Source organism: Mesoplodon bidens, assembly GCF_964165515.1.
Source record: "Mesoplodon bidens genome assembly, chromosome: 7".
Lineage (NCBI taxonomy): Eukaryota > Metazoa > Chordata > Mammalia > Artiodactyla > Ziphiidae > Mesoplodon > Mesoplodon bidens.
Window position 1 is genome coordinate 9,950,948 of NC_138164.1, and position 17,517 is coordinate 9,968,464.

General features: G+C 43.5%; 1 protein-coding gene across 3 annotated transcripts in view; it reads left to right on the top strand.

Moving 5' to 3' along the window:
* The window catches only part of CLMP (CXADR like cell adhesion molecule), a 117,086-nt gene that overhangs the window by 89,279 nt on the left and 10,290 nt on the right, over nucleotides 1–17,517 (top strand). For all 3 annotated transcript variants that reach the window (XM_081239206.1, XM_081239205.1, XM_081239207.1), the window contains one exon: nucleotides 7,044–7,201. In XM_081239206.1, coding sequence (XP_081095332.1) covers nucleotides 7,044–7,201 — 158 coding nt within the window. The remainder of the gene's footprint in view (nucleotides 1–7,043; nucleotides 7,202–17,517) is intronic.

The following is a 17,517-nucleotide window of genomic DNA, read 5'->3' on the forward strand; positions in this document are numbered from 1 at the left end:
GCCACATTGCACTAGCTGTATGATATCGGGCAAGTTGCTAACCCCCTCTTTACATTTCCTCAGTAATTTTTCATAATAACCCTTTCTTTATAGAGTGGCTGCTCAGTGCAGAGCCACACCATTGGAAGTGCTCCCTACATGGCGGCCAATCCCACTGCAGTGTCAAGTTCTAAACAGAAATAACGGAAACCTTCTTGAGAATGTCAGTTAGACCCCACGAGGGGCTTGTCTTTTGGTGCTGAGGCCCCTTCTTATGCTCAGCAGATTTCTCTAGTCTCCTTTCTTGGCCATGGAGCTTGGGAGTCCACCCGCTGCTTCTCTTGCCGTCTACCTCCGAAGGCCCCTGCATTTCAGCCCATCAGCCCCCCCGCCCCGAGCGAGAACCACAGTGCCCTCTGCTCGTTTCTTCCTTGTTTCACTTCTCTGCAGGCAAGAAGACAGGCCCTTCTCCTTCCTACATGTTTGCTTCTAATCAATTTGGGGAAATGAACAGGGAATAAGAGAGGTGGGGGGCTCCCGGGACAGGCTCAGTCTGCGTCTTGCCGAGCCCCAGAGCCCTCGCTGCAGCCGCCCACTGGCAGGTCCCTAGTCTGGAAGCAGCAACGTACTGCTCCCCCACCCTACCTCCGCGACCTAATGGCGGCGGCCCCTCGGAGCCCAGATGCCGCCCACCGCCGGGTCTCTTGACCCCACGCTGCAGGGGTTAGGCAAAGCCTCCGGCAGGCACCCGAGGACGTGGCACCGTTGCGCGTCGGGCGTGGCAGGGAGAGAAGAATGGCGGCCACTGGAACGCCGCGGAGGGTTGTTAGAGCCTCGAGGGCCCGGGAAGGCGTGTCTACGTGGACGCCAGCTCAGCCACGCTTAGGCCTTGGAGCCCGCGCGGATCCGGGACCTGAGGTGACCTCTCTGCCCCAGTTGGACGAGACCTCACGTCGTCCGGACAACGACGGACAAAGGCCTTAACGGGCCCGGAAGGTGAGCGGAGCCCCGGTCGACAACGGGTGGAACCTTCGCGTGTCATCGGGCGGTTGGTCGTCGTTCTACCAAGACCTCGATGTCGGAAGATAGAAATGGTAGAATCACGTACCACATGCGGCCAATAGGAAGTGCCCGCCACCCTTTGGGAAGATTTACTGGCCGTTTATAGAAGGCCTGTGTATATAATATGAAAAAGCTGCTCTCAACTTTCCCCCCAACCTTTTGAAAGAAAACTTTTCGCTGCATATAGGCCTTCTGGATGTGAAGAGGTTGCCGACGTATGACAGAGTTAAAGTCCCATGTCTTGTAAATGCCCATTTGTTTCTTTAAAAAAACCGTAGAAAAGAAATGTCTTCTGGAAATGACTTTCCGAAATGCAGTTGTTTGACCATCACTAGAGGCGACATCAGGAGCCACAGAGGTCCACGTTTGTTCAGTGGGTTACAGGACATGCAATGGAAGACGTTGAGGAGGAAGAAAAGAAGGTTCTGTGCCAGACTGGTCACAGAAGACATTTGCATATTAGAATCGTTGTTTTGTGTGTGCATTTGACTCCTTACTACTGTATATGTAGTTGACAATAAGTACTTTTTTGAAATATCTAGTCTTTCTAGATGTTCTAAAGTGCCTGATATATGTTCAAAGTAGAGGTAGTAAAAAGACATTTTGTAAATATCTTTTTGTTAAAATTCGTATGAAATGTTGTTTTTTTGGGGGGGAGGGGTGGCCAAACCACCTTTTTGAACAGTACGCAGTATGCACTGTGTTTGTTTGTGCACTGGTTCGAGGTCGGGGGGAGGAGAAGGAAGTGCAAAGAGCTCTGTGCCAGTGTGTTTATAGTGAGGCAAGATTAACCATTGTCTTTTTTGTGTTCCTGCATTTTGTTTCACTTTGCTGTGTATATAGTGTATATAATGGACAAATGAGTCCTAATTTACAACACCTAGTCTTTGCAGATGTTAAAGAGGTTGCCAGTGTATGACAAAAATAGAGTTAGTCAATAATACATTTTGTACATTTTGTGTTAAAATTTCTAGGAAAGATTGTCTTCTGAAAATTTGAGCATGATAGCCCTCTGGGTTGGTGGAGCGGGGCGAGAGAGAACGGGGTTGGTCTTAGAATGGCTAGAATGCTGGTATTTTGAAGACACTTTCAGATTATAACTGTTACATGTGTGCAGTTCATTCAGTACTGCTCTGTATATAGTGTACAAATTAAGTCCTTATTTGAAACAGCTAGTCCATCTAGATGTTTAGAAGTGCCCAACGTATGTTAAATGTAGAGGTAGTAAAATATCACTTCGTAAATATCTTTTTGCTAACATTCACAGGAAGTACTGTCTTTGGGAATGTTAAATGTTAAACCACCTCTCTGAGCAGTATGCTCTTGTTTATACTTGTTCAGTGGTTTGGAGGAGGGAGGGAAAGAATTGCAAAAGGTCATATGCTAGTGTGTTCATACCGGGACATTTTCAGACAAAACCATTTTTTGTATGTTCATTTTGTTTTGCTGTGTATATAGTGTATATAATGGACAAATTGAGTCCTAGTTTTGCAGCATCTAGTCTGTAGATGTTAAAGGGGGTTGCCAGTGTATGACAAAGTAGTAAAATGAGCACATTTTGTATACTTTATTGAAATTCATAAGAATGCTTGTCTTCTGTAAATGACTCTTGGATATGAATTTGTTCAGCCACCTCTAAGCATTACACATGCATGTACTTGTCCACTGGATTGGCGGTGGAGAGAAGGAAGTGAGGGAGGAAAATGGTTCAGGCCAAAATGGTCATATTTAGAAGATACCTCAGATTATAACCATTGTTACATGTGTGCAATTTTATTTAACAGTGCTGTGTACATAGCGGACAAGTAAGTTCTTAAATAAAATATCTATTCTTTCTAGATGTTTAGAAGTGCTTGATGTATTTAAAAGTAGTTTTAGTAGAATAATGCTTCTTGTAAATAGCTTTTAAAAACTGATGGGAAATAGTTTGGGAAATGGAATTGTTAAACCTCCTCTCTGAACAGTATACTCTGTGCTTGTTCATTGGGTTTAGGGAGGTGGGAGGGAAGATTGCAGAAGATGTTTTGCTAGCAGGAACTGGAGCATTTCAGCTTATCCATTGCTCTATATGTTACATGCATTTTGTTTCACTTTACTGTATATATTTTGTATATACTGGCCCAAAGGGTCCCAATTTTATAATATCTAGTCTCTAGATATTAAAGAGGCTGCCAATGTATGACAAAAGTAGAGTTAGTAAACTAACACATTTTGTACACTTTGTGTTAAAATTCATTGAAAGGCCGTCTTCTGAAAAGGGCCTTTGGAAGTGAAATTGTAAATCACATCTAAGTGACACCTGTGCCTGTCCTTGCCCAATGTTGGGTGGATGGCAGAAAAGGAGGTACTGGGAGAAATGAAGTGTTCTAGATTAGAATGTTCCTATTTAGAAGACACTTTCAGATCTAACCGTTGTTACATGTGTGTAGTTTATTCAACACTACTGTGTATATAGTGGACAAACTTAAGTCCTTATTTGAAACATCTAGTCTTTCTAGATGTTTAGAAGTGCACGAAGTATGTTAAAAGTAGAGGTAGTGAAGTAACATATTTTGTAGATATACCCTTTTGTTAAAATTCATATGAAATACTGTCTTTTAGAAATGGAGTGATCAAAATGATCAAACCACCTCTCTGAGCAGCACACATTATTTTATTTGTGCTGGTTCAGGGAGAAAGAAGAAAGTGTAAAGGGCTTTATACCAAGACTAACCATTGTCTGGTGTGTCTCTGCGTTTTGTTTTACTTGGCTATGTACACAGTGTACATAAAAGACAGAGGGTCCAAATTTACAACATCTAGTCTTCCTGGATGTTAAAGAGGTTGCCAGTGTATGACAAAAATAGCTGATAAATACATTGTGTACACTTTGTGTTAAAATTCATAGGAAAGACTTCTGAAAACAACTGGAGGAAGTGAATTTGTTAAAATCCCCTCTAAGCATTACAGATGCTTATTATTCTTGTCCACTGGGTTGATAGAGATGAGAAGGGGAAGCTTCTAGGCCAGAGTGTTCCTGTTTAGGAGACACTTTGTGACTATAGCCTTTGTGTGCAGTTTCTTCAGTGCTACTATGGGTGTACATAGTGGACAAACTTAAATCTGTATTTGAAACATCTAATCTTTCTAGATGTGTAAAAGTGCACAACACATGTTGAAAATAGAGAGTTAAAAGTAAGACCTTTTAAGTATTTTTTTTTCTGTTGGGGGAGTGGAAATTGTTAAACTTGAGTCTTGGAGAGTAAGCTGACTATTCATGGGGTGGTGGGGAGGCGTGGAGCGGACAGGGAAGGAAGCACAGAGAAGGGATCTGTGCCCGTGAGTCTTTAGACAAGTTCAGATTGTCTAACCATTGTTCTATTTGTGTGTTTTAGTTAAGATTGCTGTGTATTAAAGAATAAGCAGGTCCTAATGCCCAAAGTATATTAAAAGTAGAGGTAGTAAAATAACCCCTTAATAAATGCCCTTTTGTTGGTTTTTAGGAAGGCCTGTGTCTTCTGGGAGCGTCTATGTTAATCCACCTCTTGGAGCTAGATATAGTCCTGTACTTAGTCGCTGATATGCTGGAGGAGGGGTAAGAGGAAGGGTGAAGGGAAGGGCTCTTAGCTAATATCTCCATATCTAGAAGACAGTTTTAGGTTATAACCATAGGTCTAAATGTGCATTTTTGTAAAGTACCAATGCTTATAATGGACAAGGTTCATTCATTATTTTGCAACATCTAAGGCTTTTTAGGAGTCCTGAGGTGACAATGTATGATAAAAAGTAGAGCTAGTGAATTAACCAATTTGTAAATATCTTTGTTATAATTGGTAAAAAAGTAGCATCTTGGACATGGAATTGTTAAACCATCTGAGAAATGTACACCAGGACTTGTTCATTAGGTTGGCAGCAGAGAGGCAGAAGGAAGTATAAAGGGGAGGGAAGTATGTGGATGTGTTCCTTTTTATATTTGGATGATAACCGTTGATGTGTGTGCATCTCTTAGCTGTACTATAGGAATACATTGTTAAGTAATTCAGTGGAAACATACCTCCTTGCTAATACTTTAATAGTTTAGATCAGATAATGAATCCTCTTAAAAGCATTATACTTTGGGTACTGTGTTGCTTTATGTCTCATTTTTAATTGAACGGTAAGGGAATGTAGTATTTTAATCATAACTCTGCCAATATATTTATCTAGAGGCCTGTTGCCATTTTTGTCTTTTCTGAAGCTTTTGTCACCAAGAAAGGATTACATTTTTTTTCCTTCCAGATTGAGTTGGTGTAATGTATTTTTGGTTATCAAAATACTCATAGCTTTGGGACTTTGAAATGGTAAATATTCATGATGTGTGAAAAAGCATGATACATAACTGTATGATCTTAATTACATAAAAATGGATGCTTAGTTTTGTTTAAGTACACAAACGAGACCTAGAAGGACACATCAAATGGTAAATGCTGTGATGATGGATGACTTTGTTTTTTGCTTCTTGTGTTCTTTGGTTTCCTATTATGCACATTTTAACTTTCAAGAAATAAATGTTTTGAAAACCTTAATAAAAAAAATAAATAAACAAAGTGACAGAGTGAGTTCTCTGCCAGAGAGAGGGCTTCACACAAGCCCTGGCACTTGGGGCTGTTCCATCTTAGAGGTTGTGTTCCATTGTGAATGGCTTGAAAGAGATCATTTTTGACGCTGAGCTTCTCTATCACTGTGTAAGGAGGTAAAGGAGGATCAGAGCTAAAGCACACCTTAAATGCCAGACACATCATACCTAGAATCAGGTGAGGTTTCATTATATCAATCGGTCATCAGTACCGTAGATTTAATAGTCATGTACTAAGAGAGACTTCCCTGGAGGTCAAGACTCCGAGTGGTTAAGACTCCAAGCTTCCACTGCAGGGGGGCATGTGTTCGATCTCTGGTTGGGGAACTAAGATCCCACATGCCATGCGGTGCAGCCAAAAAGTAAAAAAAAAAAAAAGAAAGAAGAAAAAGTCAGGTACTAAGAGATGAATGGGAAGGAGAGAAGGTGAACTTGGGATGTAAAGTTGCTGACACCATACCATTCCTGGAAAAAGATGACAGTTAAAGAAAGCAAAGGTGGAACTGAATTCCTGTTGGCCAAAGGAATATTGGATGGATGAAGGGCCAGGATCCAAATGTGGTAACTTGGGATTCTGCTTTGGACAGAAAGTGCTGCTGGATATTGTGAAGCCATAGGTTACGAAACTACAGAGAAAATAAAAGGGTAGGGGACTAAGAGGTATAAACCATTATGTATAAAATAAACTACAAGGATATACTGTACAACATGGGGCATATAGCCAATATTTTATAATAACTATAAATGAAGCATAACATTTAAAAATTGTGAATCACTATATTGAACACCTGTAACTTATATAGAATATTATATCAATTATAACTCAATTTTTAAAAAAAAGAAACTACAGAGAATGAAAGAAGTTGGTGGGGGTGGCAAGGTAGGAGAATGTGTGTCCATAAAGGAAGCAGGGACTGCCTGTAAGAGCCCACTTGTTCCCAGAGGCAATGGTGCACTTACTCAGAGTTCTGTGAGGGCAGCCTGACTTTAAGAAGATTCTCAGGAGTGAACCAGTATCTGGAGCCTGTTCTGGGAGGAGGCCAACCCTGCCTTCCCTTTTAAGTTCCGTCCTTTTGGAAGCCTTTGCTAGTAGAGGAGAGAAAGGTCAAAAGACAAAGCTGTTGTTGACCTGAGTTATTTCATTGTTCCTGAAAACCCAGTAAGGTAGGAAAGGTGGGCATTAGTTGGACTGTAATTTGGGGGGTTAAGGAAGATATGATGAATTCAATTAATATGGAGGAGCCAGTGTGAGACCCGGGACTTCTATTACTTCTGGTCCAGGATTCTTCCAACACTTTGACTCGCCCCTTGCCCACAGAAACATCCAATAACTATTAGTTGTAATATTTGCTTCCTGCACGTTGCCATCCAGTTTCTGCGTGATTCATCAGAGGTTTTCCTCTTCCAGTTTCCTACTGTGTTGGAACCTTGGGGACTCACACTGAGATCAAGAGAGTGGCAGAGGAAAAGGTCACTTTGCCCTGTCACCATCAACTGGGGCTCCCAGAAAAAGACACCCTGGATATCGAATGGCTGCTCACCGATCATGAAGGGAACCAAAAAGTGGTGAGTGTGCGCCGGCTAGAGCCCCGCCTCCTCTCCTCCCATCCTCCCTCGCCTTTCTCCTTGTGTCAGAATGGGCTGGAACTGCTTTTCTAGCTAGAAAAAGGCTAGAGTCTTCCAGATGCAAAACTATAAACAAGAAAGGGTACTGGGTTGTGAGGATAAGAGATTCTATGTTTCCTGAGCAAGCAAGAACTACGAGAAAGCCGTCTATCATTTGCCTAAGGAGGGAATCTGCACTAGTAGGGTCTTCCCTATGAAGGGGACTAGGATGAAGTAGCTTGATTGCCTGGTCTGTGGGCCAGAGCCACACCTGCGCTGGGAATCTTGCTCCTCTTCCTCCTCTGAAACCATCCCCACCTGCCAATGCTTAAGCTTTGCACACTCATGCCTTCTGAACTCTAAGATTGTGTAATATGATGAACAATATAGGATACAGAGGAACAAGTACGGGACATAAATGGAAATGTTTAACACATGTATAACTGGTTAGCAAAAGAACTGATACTGGTTCTAGAGTTGGAAAACAAAGGAGCTGGCCCTGGGTCTACAGTGCTCAGGTTCTGTAGGACCACCAGAGTGGTCCACTGGTTTCTATAAGCTTCTGGCGGTGTGAGCAGAACTTGTCACAGTCTGCTCCTGGTGACCCCCTGGTCTGGTCTTCATTAGAGAATGAGAAGTAGGTAACCTATTGTTACCATCCATTCTGCCTTGGCTGCACTCAGCCACCATACCTTGCCTCCTAGGTTTTCTAGCATAACTATTCTTACTCCCTTTACCCACTGACTTATTTTTAAAAATCTTTGTGTTGAAAGTCTTGTGATTTTAAAAAAACAAACAAAAAACTATAACCCAGGGAAGCTGACTTTAGACTTTCCTTCGTTTTCAGAACTTTACTTCTTTCCCTACAAGAAGTGCAAAGCTGTCCTTTCCTCTCCTCTGTCTGTACTACTAATTTCATAAGGTGGTTTATGCAGGGAGAAGCAAAGGTTTCTGCTGAAAATAAAATTCAGGATCCCGGTTGGAGTTTAACTTGCTTACAGAGCTGCCTACATCACCTTGTTATTTTGATACTGCTTGTCATTTTGTTCTCACAGTACATCATCCCAAGACTCACTCTGTTCTCTCGAGAGCAAGGTCACCTTAACCTGTGCATGTTTATTCCAACAATTTCATAATCAATCCTAGACATGATACTCTCAGTTCTGAAGGAAGTAAATAAGAGGCCATGTTCCTCTCATAAAAATCCAAGAATGACGCCACTCATCTAACTTTCACCCAAGCGGTTTCATTTAAACTAAAGAAAAAAAGAGTTGCTTGGTTATGTAGCCAAGTGAACATAAGGGTTGATTAAAGAAGGCGCCACTGATATGGCTTCTGTTATCACTCTGCTAAGCAGGCCCAGTTCCCTACTTATCTTCAGTGAATGCTCTGAAGTAAGGATTGCCATTTATTCAGTCATTCACATGGCATGAATTTATTTTGCACTTACTGTATGCTACGGTAGGCACTGGGGTACAATAGTGAAGAAGATATCAGCATCCCTGCCTTCTTGGAGCTTAAAGCGAAATGTCATTCAATAATTTAAAAAAAATTTTTTTGAATTTTATTTTATTTTTTTATACAGCAGGTTCTTATTAGTTATCTATTTTATACATATTAGTGTATAAATGTCAATCCCAATCTCCCCCAAGAAATTTTTTTTAAGGACAGAGCAATAAATATTAGCTACATGCCAGGCACAAGTCTGTTTAGCACATACTATCTCACTTAACTTAATCCTCATAACCAGGATTATTGGTGCCATTTCACAAATAAGGAACTAAGGCACGTGCATATACACATACAAAGTGAGAAAATTGCTTAAAGTCACCCATTTTTGAAATTGGGCACGCTGATATCGGTTATCGGTACCTGGGCTATTAACCACTAGCTATGTCACCTTCATAAATAATTTGAAATGAGAAAATGTGCTGCTATATAGGAAATAAGGAGAATATGGGGAGAAAATTATTCCAGACAGAATTAATTATGCAGAGACTCTGTTGCTGGAAAAAGCTGAGCACTGTTGGAAGTTCTGAAATATCAAAAATCAGTTTAGTTAAATATAATAAATATTGGATTCCCACTAAACACACATACTCTCTCTCATAAAGGAGCTGCTTGAAGAGATACATATCATGATAGAGATAAGCAGAGTGCTCTAGAGGAAGACAAAGGAGGAGCCACTGGCTGAGAGCCTTTGGAGGAGGGGAGAGGTCAAGGTGTGCTTCTCAAGGAGTGCAAGTGTGAGCCTGTAGGGTTGCAGGACCAGGAACTGAAAGGTCTCGCCTCTCATACCAGGGAGCTGAGAATGTTTCCTACGACGTCATGGCGTTCTTGAAGGCTTTTAAGAGTGAAAAGGGCATCTTTGCACTTTAGAGCGTGCACTCTGGCTCTGTGAGGCTGATCTAAGCGGGACTCCAGCAGAAACAAGGTCAGTTGAACAGTTTCCAGCTATACGATAAGGGCTTAAACTACAGTCGTGGGGAGTTGGGATACCAAGCAGTGGGTGAAGTTGCCAGAGCTGGTTAATTGCCAGGGGGTTGGGAGTGAGAGTAAGGGGGACCGAGGAAGAAACTACAGGAAGGGTTGCAACAGACGCGGTGCTTGTTTTTCTTTTTTCTTTTTTTTTTTTCTTTTTGGCCGCGCTGCACGGCTTGCAGGGTCTTAGTTCCCCAACCAGGGATTGAACCGGTGCCCCCTGCAGTGGAAGTTCAGAGACCTAACCACTGGACCACCAGGGAATTCCCGGATGTGAGGCTAACCAATGACCTATATCCCAAGGTTAGCTTTGCGTTTCAATCTGAGCAGAAACACTTTGATCCCTCTTGTTTAGGATGCTCAGATATGCAGGGAACATTTAGGGGTGGGTAGCCAACCTCAGGAATATCTGAATTTCAACCTAGAGAGCATGGCCACTAGAAATCTGGAGCTTTCCTCCTGGTTCCAGGATGGAAACATGGTAGAATTTCCAAAGTAAGAGTGCTCACCTCCCCCAAGGTCAGTCAGAAACTCACAACATGTCCCCTCTGTTATTCAGTTGGAGAAATCAGGACAGAAATGTTCCAATTCCCATGCCAACCCTCTTGGCCACTCTTTAACCCTTTCCCCTTTCTCTTTGGCTTTAAGCAAGAAAAATCCTGATCTAAAACATAGAGAGAGGGGCCTACGTCCATCTCCTTCAAGGCAGTTTCACAACTGCTACGTAGGGCCTGGCACAGCAGAGCAACTGCCAGAAAGTTGTGCTGTTCCACTGGAGTCCTAGCAAATTGTCCTGCCTTCTTTCCCTAAAAATGCATCCGGAGCAGGTCCACCAGGAATGTCATAAGACAAACAGCCCTACAACAGCTGCGATTCATATATTTAATTTGTTTGTTTGCAGAAGGATTAAATTTATTCACTGTTCCCCCATCACACCCCTATTGATCCATGGTTTAGTCTCAGCACTACATCCCCTAGAATTAAAAAACAAAATAAAACAGAAAGGCACACAAGCATCTGAGATTCAATGTGTGTCTGAACAACAAAAAAAAGTCAAATTGCAAGGCTGTAACTGAGCCCCAACCCATGTCAGAAGTGTTGTGAAATTCTCATATTAAATACGGGTTATTTAATTATATTAAGATTTTTTTTAAATAAATTTATTTATTTTTGGCTGTGTTGGGTCTTCCTTGCTGCACGTGGGCTTTCTCTGGCTGTGCGAGTGGGCGCTACGCTTCATTGCGGTGCGCGGGCTTCTCATTGCTGTGTCTTCTCTTGTTGCGGAGCACAGGCTCTAGGCATGTGGGCTTCTGTAGTTGTGGCACACGGGCTTGGCACACGGGCTCAGTAGTTGTGACTCGCGGGCTCTAGAGCGCAGGCTCAGTAGTTGTGACTCATGGGTTTAGTTGCTCTGCGGCATGTGGGATCTTCCCGGAACAGGCAGGCATTGGCAGGCAGATTCTTAACCACTGAGCCACCAGGGAAGTCCCTATTAATATTATTTTGGGGGAATTCCCTGGCGGTCCAGTGGTTAGGACTCCGTGCTTTCACTGCTGAGGAAACGGTTCGATCCCTGATCTGGGAACTAAGAATCTGCAAGCCGGGTGGCGTGGCCAAAAAAAAAAAAAAAAAAAAATTATTTTGAAGTTGTATAATCTCTGCTTCCCAAAGATGTTAAATACTTACCTGTAGTTATCTCTTTTTTCTTCATTTAATATTAAGACAGGATTTGGGGGAAAGGGAGGGAAAAGCAATACACCAGGAAAGCTTGTATACACAGAAGGTGACCCTCAAGCTTGATCTTGAGACCTGTGTAGGTGTTGTTTAGGTAAAAATAAAAGGAGAGGCATTTCAGAAGGAGAAGACTGTATGATTCAAGACAAAGACACATCAGAGGACGTTGTCCGGAATCAAGTTTGGGGACTAGGCTATTCAGAGATGTGAGGGCAGGGGTCAAAGCTGAGGTGTGGTCCAGAGTGCACTGGCCTTAGGGGCCACATTCAGAGGGTCAAACTGTAGACCACAGCGTGCACAGGTGATGGGAAACAATGGAGGCTTTTAGCCAGGAGAGCTTCACTATAGAAATGAATGGAATGAATGGGCTGAACAGTTTGGAAACCTTAGGGGCTTCCTTGAACCCAGAATCTGCCTAATAAAAGTGATCATGAACGCTTACTATCTCATCCCACAAAAGTCCTATGAAGTAGCTTGTCCCTGTGTGACAGTTGAGGACCTTAAGGTTTAGAAAATTTCATTAGTTGAGCCCAGGCACACAGCTGTAGGTGGAGGAGCTCTCATTTGAATACAGAGGACTACCGACTTCCCAGCCAGTAGCGTTTCTCAAAATTAGGACTCAGTAGTGGATCCTAAGCAACCAGACATTTTGTTTTAATATAGACTAGAAAGTATCAGGGCATATGGCACATACGCTGTTTCATGAAACTTATGTTTCAGTTATATATGTGTATGCTCTGTGTGTGCTGGGTCAGGAAGAAAAATGTATTTCTTAGTGTGCGCCTGTTCAAAACGTTAGAAAGCTCCTACGGTAGTGAACTTCTAACAGTCCAAAGCAGTCAGGTTCAACTCTGGACCACACCTCCTAAGGCTCTCCGAAGTCAAAAGTACCTTTTGAGACAAAGGTATCTCCTGATATTAGTCCAGATACTAAAATGAACAAGGAAGAAATCCCCTAGACCACAAAGGGTCACCAACCTCCCACAGCCCACAAAACCCAAAAGTCCCTAAAAATCACCCAGCTCTGTACTGATTTCTAGGTTTAGAGTCTCTGTTCTTCTTAGGAAGCACATAGGTGATGTGTACCTACATAAATGTACACAAATATGAAAAAAGAGAGAAAATAACATTAATTGAGTGCCTATTAAGTGTTCCACGCTTACTTGTTCTATCTCCAAACATCAGCCCCCCCTACTCCCTCTTAGAGAGGAGGTGAGCTCTAAAGCTTCCAGTTTTTTCCTGTTGCTAATGTGTTTCATCCTCTCCCCATTGTCCCACTGGTTTGGCATTTCTATGGCAGCTCCTCTACCCTGTAAGAAACCTCTTCTTCCCATGGAGTGCAGCAGGAGGTGGGGCAAGAACGCCCTGCAAACGTTTAAAACCAACAAGTACCATATCGGGAGGATGTGGTCCTAGCTCCTCCTGGTCTGAGTCTAAAGCACAGGGCTTTAAGTTGAACACCAGGAACCCTAAGGAATTGTCTGCAAAATAAGATGTCATGTACATTTTTCTGGGTCAGAGTTCATAGGTTTTATCTGATTGGGAGAAAAACAAAAAGCAGTGAGGTGGGATGAAGAAATTATTCAGAAATGTTGCTGGCCACCTCCTGGCACATGAGGCTGGTTGCCTTTTAAGGGATAAGAATAGGATAGAAACCTCTCTCTGGCCCTGAGAACTCCTCCCTGGGATGCCCAGCCTCAGTGGGAAATGCAGTTATTAATTAGCAACTACAGGAGGATCCCAAAGAACTACCCCATTCTAGCAGGATTCAACTGCAGGGCCCCAGTTTCAGGTTAAAGATATATGTACCCACCCCATGGAAGGCACTCTACAAATATTTATTAAACAAAAGAAAGGCCTTAAATCTAAGCAGTGTACTGGAGAGCCTACTTCCTTAATCTCCTTCATCTTGTCTTAAACTTTTCACTGTATGATTCTGCCTCTTGAATGCAAGGAGTTAATATTTGTTAAGTGTTTAGAACAGTGCCCAGCACAAAATAAATACCACATACGTGTTTGTTAAACAAAAACAAAAAACCTTGAGTGGGTGTATTGTATTGTGTTGGTGGATTTTCATGTCTACATCTAATTCACATGCTTGATCCCAGAGCCAAGCGCTGTGCTGAGGAGTTGCTAAATGGTCATCGAGGGAAGGAATTGTGCCCATTCTCAAATGTTGTCTCTTAAAATTTTTTTTTCTTTTTTTTTTGTCCACACCGTATGGCTTGCGGGATCTCAGTTCCCCGACTAGGGATTGAACCTGGGCCACAGCAGTGAAAGCCCAGAATCCTAACCACTCGGCCACCAGGGAACTCCCATCTTAAATTTAATTCTTCCTATAACCCTGTGAAGTCGGTAGGGTAAGGATTGTTACAGTAGTTTTCTTTTAATATGTGAGGAACACGAGATCTTACTTCATCTCCAGAAAACTTGGACTCTAAACCTTTCGGACTTGCAAACATGCAGGACTTGCCCGATAGATTTCAGGGCTCGGATCTGAACCCAAGATTCCTAGAGTTAAAGCCCTCTGCCCCTCCCCATTAATTTCCTGTACTTTCCGGAATATTCCTCAGCTTGAAGACGGTGTTCAGGAGGCACCTCCCTAGAGGGTAAGTTGTGCAGGTGGCAGTTTTCCGGCTGGAGTAGGGAGAGAGCCTCTACTGGAATGATAACGAGGATAATTAGCTCTCCAGTTGGCTGTTTCCCCTCCCCCATGCCTCCAAGGCCTCCTCCTGGCCTGTGGTCTCCCTGAGACTTCACCAGTGACTCAGAGAGCCTCTAGGAAGAGAGGGTGGGAAGAAGACGAGCTGTCATCCAGAGGTGAGGTGGGACTTGTATATTAAGCAATCCAAGATGACGTCACTCGTTTTACTCTGAGGTTGTTGGTATTTTACTGGAGTTCTCGATCTTGTGTTTCCATATCCACTATATGAATAGCCTCATTCTCCCTTCTGTGTTCCTGGCCTCTTATTCATGCTTTCAGCGATCCTACCCAGTCTCCTGGCTTTAAACACCAACCACATGCTTATAATTCCTAAATGCCTATTTCCAGTCCAGGCCTCACCCTGGCACAGAAGACTCACAAGTATGCAGCTGCTTACTCCACACCTCCTTTGGGTGTCCAGCAGGTACCTCAAATGGAGTAAGTCCAAAACTAAACTCCTGACCCCTCCCCACTCCCCACGCTCTGACCCCAAACCTGCTCTGTGCAGTCTTCTCCCTCTTGGTCGAGGGCAGTTCTCTCTTGGTCGAGGGCAGTTCTCTCCCTGTGTGGACTCATGCCAAAAACCTGGGAGTAGTCCTGGACTTCTCTTTCTCTTGTCAACGAAAAATGAATCAGTCAATCTAAGAAAGAATTGGAAAATTTTATTTGAGCCCAGTTTGAGGATTGTAACCCGGGAAGAGCATCTCAGAAAGCTCTGAGAACTGTTCTGCCCCTTAGAAGTCAAGACACACTTTATATACGTTTTTTATGTATTTATTTTATTTTTATTTATTTTTTGTCTGCGTTGGGTCTTCGTTGCTGCACACGGGCTTCCTCTCGTCACGGCGAGCGGAGGCTACTCTTCCTTGCAGTGCACGGGCTTCTCATTTTGGTGGCTTCTCGTTGTGGAGCACGGGCTCTAGGTGCACGGGCTTCAGTAGTTGTGGCACACGGGCTCAGTAGTTGTGGCTCGCGGGCTCTAGAGCACAGGCTCAGTAGTTGTGGCACACGGGCTTAGTTGCTCCATGGCATGTGGGATCCTCCTGGATCAGGGCTCGAACCCGTGTCCCCTGCATTGGCAGGTGGATTGTTAACCACTGTGCCACCAGGGAAGCCCTATATACGTTTTTTGAGCCAGAGGGCTGTACATTAAATGACATATGATCGACAGGTTACATAATTCAGATTTAAGCACCATCGTGGTGGGTCATGTGACCCTTTACAAGATCAAGAAGGAATATTATCTCTAAGGAGCTGTCTTGCTGAGGCTAGGAGAATGTTGCTCTTTACAGCTGAGCAGGCATTCCTGCTGATGGGAGGTGTGGTCAATGCAAAATGCAGACACACGATGCAGAGCGGGGTGGGGGGGTGGGGGCAAAGGGCAAAGAAGAATCTTTATGTTTAAATCGTTCTTGTTTTGCCATAAATACGAATTTTAGTTCACACTCTCATGCCACAAACATTTCAATAAGTTGCTCAGTCAGTCTATTGGGAAATCTAGTAGGTTCTATCTCAAAATCCATTCAAAATCTGATGACTTCTTATCACTTCCATTGCTTCCCTTCCAGGCAGCGTATCTCTTGCCTGGATCTTCACTACAATAGCCTCCTGACTGGTTTTCCTGTATTCACCTTTGGCCTCCTACAGCCTATTCTCAAAACGTTAATCGGTCTTGATTCTCCTCTGCTCAGAGCCCTCTAGTGGCCCCCCATTTCCCTCAGAGTAAAAGCCATCTTTACAGCGGCCCACGAGGCCCTACATGATGAGGCCCCAGCACCTGACTTCATCTACTGTCCTCCAGCTACCTGGCCTCCCTGCTGTTCCTCAAACATGCCAGGCGCCCTCCCACCTGAGGGCCTTTGCACTGGCTCTTTCCTCTGCCTAGACCTCTCTGCCCCGAGATAACTCCAAGGCTAGGTCTGTGTCTCCTTCGAGTGTGTGCTCTAATTTCACCTTCCAGTGAGGTCTACTTTGATGACCTTATTTAAATTGCAGTCTCTCTCCCTGGCCCAGAAGCCCCTCCCCCGCTCTGTATTTTCATAGTATTTCACGCTGTCAGGTCTCCCATATAATGTTCTTCTATGTCTGTTTTCCATCACTAGAATATATGCTTCTCAAGGGCTGGATATGTACGTGTTGTGTTCCCTGAAATTCCCCCAGTGCCTAAAACAGGTGCTGGCACATAGTGGAGGCTCAAAATGTGTTGAATGAATGACTGTCATCTTGGATCTCTTCAGCTTAAGATTCAAGTCCAGCCTTTGGTCACATGTCCAGCCTTACCTATGGATGACTCTCCCTCCTACCCTGTCTTCCCTCTCCTAAATATTCTCTAACGGGCCATGCTTGCCAATTTGTTTTATTTTTTTGGCCGTGCCACGTGGCATGTGGGATCTTAGTTCCCTGTCCAGGGATCAAACCCGTGCCCCCTGCCGTGAAGCACGGAGTCCTGACCACTGGACCACGTGGTTAGGGGACTCCCGCAATTTGCTTTAAGACGTCTTTGAAGAGTTCGCCTCAGCCTTAGGGAGCAGCCTGATGGTGCTGTCCTAGCAAAGCTGCCCCAGTTCCCTCTCCACCCTCATCCCAGTAAGAAGCAGACACCCCCATAGTGCTGTTCCCAGTAACCTTTCAGGTTCTCTAATGTAAAGACTCAGCGAGTTGAACCTGGAGACCTAAGGACCCTAAGGAACGCAGCTGTAGGGGAGCGGGAACGCATGGGAAACAGCTTTCAAGGTATCTAATTCCCCTCATTGTCATACCAAAGTGGCTTTCTCTGTACCTGAGCCTGAAGACTTGGCCCTTCCCTGCAATACACCGTAGGGAGGTGCCTCCTGAACATCAGCTTTATGCTTAGAGTCCAAGTTTTCTGGAGAAGAATTAGGGTCTAATTTTCCTCATGTATTAACTTCTGCAGAAATGGAAGTTAACTTGTGGAATGCTGATGGTGATGCCAAGCTTCCTATCCATAGGATGGAAATGGTTCCTGTTCATAGGGATGCAAATGGATTTTTGTCCAAAGGAGAATATAAACTCTTTAGTCCAGTTCTCCTGTGAACCTGTTGTAACAGCTTTCCGGTTCCATCATTAATTAACGAGTTAAGTAAAATCTTTGATACGTGTTTATTTTCTACGTATATGAGAGTCGCGATTTCACCTTTTTTTAAAAAAAGTTGTTCTTTAAAACTGTAAGGGAGGAAAAAAATATCTTTTTCCCTCTACTCTCCTAGGTGTTCAGGCTGGGGCACTGTCAGTTAGATTGACAAAAGACAGGTTAATAAGAAAAAAAGCAAACATTTTATTAACCCATGCATTGTGTAAGTAACACCTGGGAGTACCCAGCAATGAGTAACTCAAAGAG